We start from the raw sequence: 3,811 nt of genomic DNA, 5'->3' as shown, positions 1-3,811 counted from the left end.
CTGGCCCCTCAGATACATTTGGCATCATAAACCTGTGGATTATGGCCATGGAAATTAATAGATAAACACCAAGAACTCATTAAGCCCTGGAGGAAACATCTTTTGTTTCCATACGCTTCTTTGAGTGACTGATGAAGAACAGGAGAAAATGAAGAATAGATTTATGAACCAAAAATTTTTAAGATATTTGCACATTTTGGGGCTTTCTTAACTGTAAACTTACGTGGCCCCGATAAGAAGGTGATCTAAATGTAGCCATTCATCGGGTGCCTGAAATGATGCTGCTACCCTGGTCATTTCATGCATGCCTTTTCTCTAAAGTTTTGGGACAGCTAATTCTCAGGGCCCCCTTAATTGTGAATTAAGAAGGCAATGTGTGTTATGCCATAGATGTAGAAGAGTCACAGAGGAGTAGTGGCTTATTCAGGTACACAGAATTTTTCCACAGGTAGCTTTTGACTACTCACACTGAATCCTCTTATTTAGAAAGGGAATCCTACTTTCACAGTTGTTCCTTTCACTGGCCTCCCAATATGCAGCAAAATTGGGAAAGTGCTTTACAATGTGATTACAAGGTCCTGTGGTCTCTTTCCGAGCGTCACTAGTTGTGCCAACTACCTCAGAGTGAATGTTTTTGTACCGCTGACTGCTGGTGTGAGGATCACAAATACTGTCTGAGCATTAGTATTGCTCTTGCAGTATTTTCTGTGATTTACAGGCCTATCGAATGCTGCATAGCAACACTCCATTAAAGAGGTCCCTTCTCTTAATAATCTGAGATAGCCAAGGTTAGGTAATTATATTTAGTCAATTTTCTTATTTCTGAGATTATAGTATAAAGCTCATGCCTCTAGTGGTATGTGTATTTTTACTCAGATTCCAGATTAAACAAGCTCATTATATCCGGTGGCAATTATTTTTCCTTATGAAATTGATATAGTTTGTAATTAAACCAAACCTAGTCTAGGTAATGAGGCATTTTCATTTAATGTAGATGTTTCATTACGTACATTATTCCACATACCACATTTCCCTGATTGTATGTTGGACAGTCAGAGTCTGTTCTGGGATAATATACCTGGGCTGTCTCCAGCGACTGGCTGGGCCATGTTTGCCAGGCTTTATATTTTTCCCCCATCTAGCTTTCCTTCATATATACTATCTGCTTGAACAATTCAGAGTTTTAAAAATAACAGAAGGTTGGAAACTTGTCACAGAGCCAGGCTGAAGATATAGCCAGGCTGAGATTTCACCCACCTAGCTTCCGGGTAGGGTACATTTAGTGAGTACATTTTTTTAAATTTTTTGAAAATTTGTTTAGCATTTTTGCTCAAAGTCAGCATACTATGGACCTTTTCATGAGATTCTTTTTCACTTTTCTTCAGGCTCTGTAATGCTTTCTGGACTCAATAACACCTTGGTAAAAGTGTTTATTTAGAATAATGAAAATCAGAAATTAAAAGATTTTCAGAGTTTTCATGGATTTAAGGGTCTCCTGTCTGCTCTATAGATGGAGAAAATAGTGCTTTATCTACTTGACACTTTTCTTCAGGTCATCTCCAAAGAGTCCCCAAAAGGGACATTTTATGGGAGCATTTTAAGTATTAACAACACAATCCAATAATCATATATATACATTATGCTCTTCCGTGTTTAGCAAGTGACTACGGAAAGCATGCCACATGGTATTCTTTAACTCGTGGAGGCCGTCATACTTGTGTTCTATTGTGCCAGCTATAGGGAAGATATAAGGAGATATTATGTACTAATTCTTTGTTCTTTTTGAGACTACAATCTGTTTGGCAAATAAAAATATGAAATTGTTATTATGGAGAGCCAAAACTTGGCTCTGACTTCAACAGAGTCTAATCTTTATGTTTTGAATGCAGGGTGGTTTATTTAAGATTCCAAAAGTTTCAGTGTGGGCTATGTGAACTATTATGAGTTGTTTCTGGAATGATGGCAAGAGTATGGTACAAGAAGCAATGTTGATCAAAGAATTTGGAAAAATAGAAAGTACATAAGGTAAAGAAGAATTAGCTCTCAAAACAGCAACAACAAAACCTATTATAATAATGATGAACCCCTTGTAAACGTGCAACACTTTAAGAAGTGGTTAGAATCATAGCCTTCTATAGACTTCACTGTATCAAAGGAGATTTAATGTGCGATAAAATTTAGTCTTTAGGTCAAATAAATGTGATAAAATTGAAGATAGCATTAAGCGATGGCTATAAAGTGTTGTATAATTCTTTTAACATTGTGTGTGTTTGAGAGTTTTCATAATAAAATATTGGGGAAATATCGGTAGCCCAAAAGTGTAAAAGTGTATAACTTCCAAACCAGTAAGGGGTAGGGAGTGTAGAAGAGATACGAACAACTTGACCAATGCAGTAGGAGTTGTACAGGGTGGATTATTGAAACAAAGCAAGAGAAAGTATGGTAAATAGAATATATAAAATAAGATATGAGAAATACTTCTAAATATATTAGGCATCACAGCAAATACAGTTGATTCTTGGACAACATGAGTTTGAACTGTACAAGTCCACTCATATGTAAATTGTTTTCAGCAGTCGGCCTTTTGTATTGCAGCTTGTACATCTGTAGATTCAACCAACTTTGGATCAAAAACAGTATTTTCACATTCCCAGCCATTGCTCAAAAAAACTGTTTTCAAGCCACAGGTGATTGAATCCACGGATGCGAAGATCTGACTATAGTTAAGTTTTGGGGGAGTCAGGAGTTATATATGGATTTTCAACTGCATGGGGTAGGCACCTTTTAACACCCGAGTTGTTCAAGGGTCAACTATATGAGTAAAGCAAACTGAAATAGGCAGAGGTTCTCATTTCAGATAGAATTTTTGAGAAGTCCCGCTCTATACTATCTCTAAAAGGCACACTTAAAATTTAAGGACAGAAGGTAGTTCAAAGTAAGGGTGTCAAAAATGATGCACCAGGAAAATAGTTAAATAAAAGCTAGAGAAGTTGTATTCAATGTCACACAAAATAGACTTGTAAGGCAAACAAAACATAAGTAGAGGCAATGAAGGTCGTTATAAAGATAGGACTAATTCACCAGGATGATATGCACCTAACATTACCTACATGCACCTAACATTAACTTGAAATGTAGAAAAGAAAAATGGTATTTCAAGGAGAATTTTGGATACACAATTTTAGTAAAATTAGTTAACATACCTCCCTCAGGGAGTGATAAGTAGAACAAGATCAAAATAGAAGAAAATATTTTAGCCAAGAGAAAGTAATGAAATAGCAGTCATAGAATCAACAAAACCAAAAGCTGCAGCTTTGGGGAAAAAAATATGCAAATATCTGGTAAGTTTGAACAAGAAAAATAAAAGAAGAAAAATGCAAAAATAAATATTAGTAATAAAGATGGGGTAGAACTTCAGATAGAGATTTTTTTTTTTTAATCTTCTAAGCATTATATGTTCCAGGTATTTTTTTTCTTTTATTTATTTATTTATTATTTAATTTTTATTATGATGACATTGGTTAATGAAATCCAGTAAGTTTCAGGTGTACAATTCAACAGGAAGGCATATATGTATTGCATTGTGTGTTCACCACCCATAGTTACATTTCTTTCTACATATTTGACCCTTTTTACCCCATCTACCTCCTCACTGCTCCCTTCCCCTTACCTTCTGGTATCTACTAGTCTATTGTCCATATCCATGAGTCTGTTTGTTCTATTTGTTGCTTTTAGGTTTATATCTCACATATAAGTGATATCATGTGGTTTTCAATTTTTTCTGCCAGGCTTATTTCGCATGATTATCTCG

The 3,811-nt window shown here is 35.5% G+C and overlaps 1 protein-coding gene across 1 annotated transcript in view; it reads left to right on the top strand.

The window, feature by feature from the left end:
• TLN2 (talin 2) overlaps window positions 1-3,811 on the top strand; it is a 340,255-nt gene that overhangs the window by 160,269 nt on the left and 176,175 nt on the right. The window contains exon 8 of the mRNA XM_023532579.1: window positions 391-448. Within this exon, the coding sequence (XP_023388347.1) occupies window positions 391-448 (58 nt within the window). The remainder of the gene's footprint in view (window positions 1-390; window positions 449-3,811) is intronic.

This window comes from Pteropus vampyrus, unplaced genomic scaffold (genome assembly GCF_000151845.1).
Source record: "Pteropus vampyrus isolate Shadow unplaced genomic scaffold, Pvam_2.0 Scaffold85, whole genome shotgun sequence".
Taxonomy (NCBI): Eukaryota; Metazoa; Chordata; class Mammalia; order Chiroptera; family Pteropodidae; genus Pteropus; species Pteropus vampyrus.
This window is presented reverse-complemented; position numbering and strand designations above follow the sequence as displayed.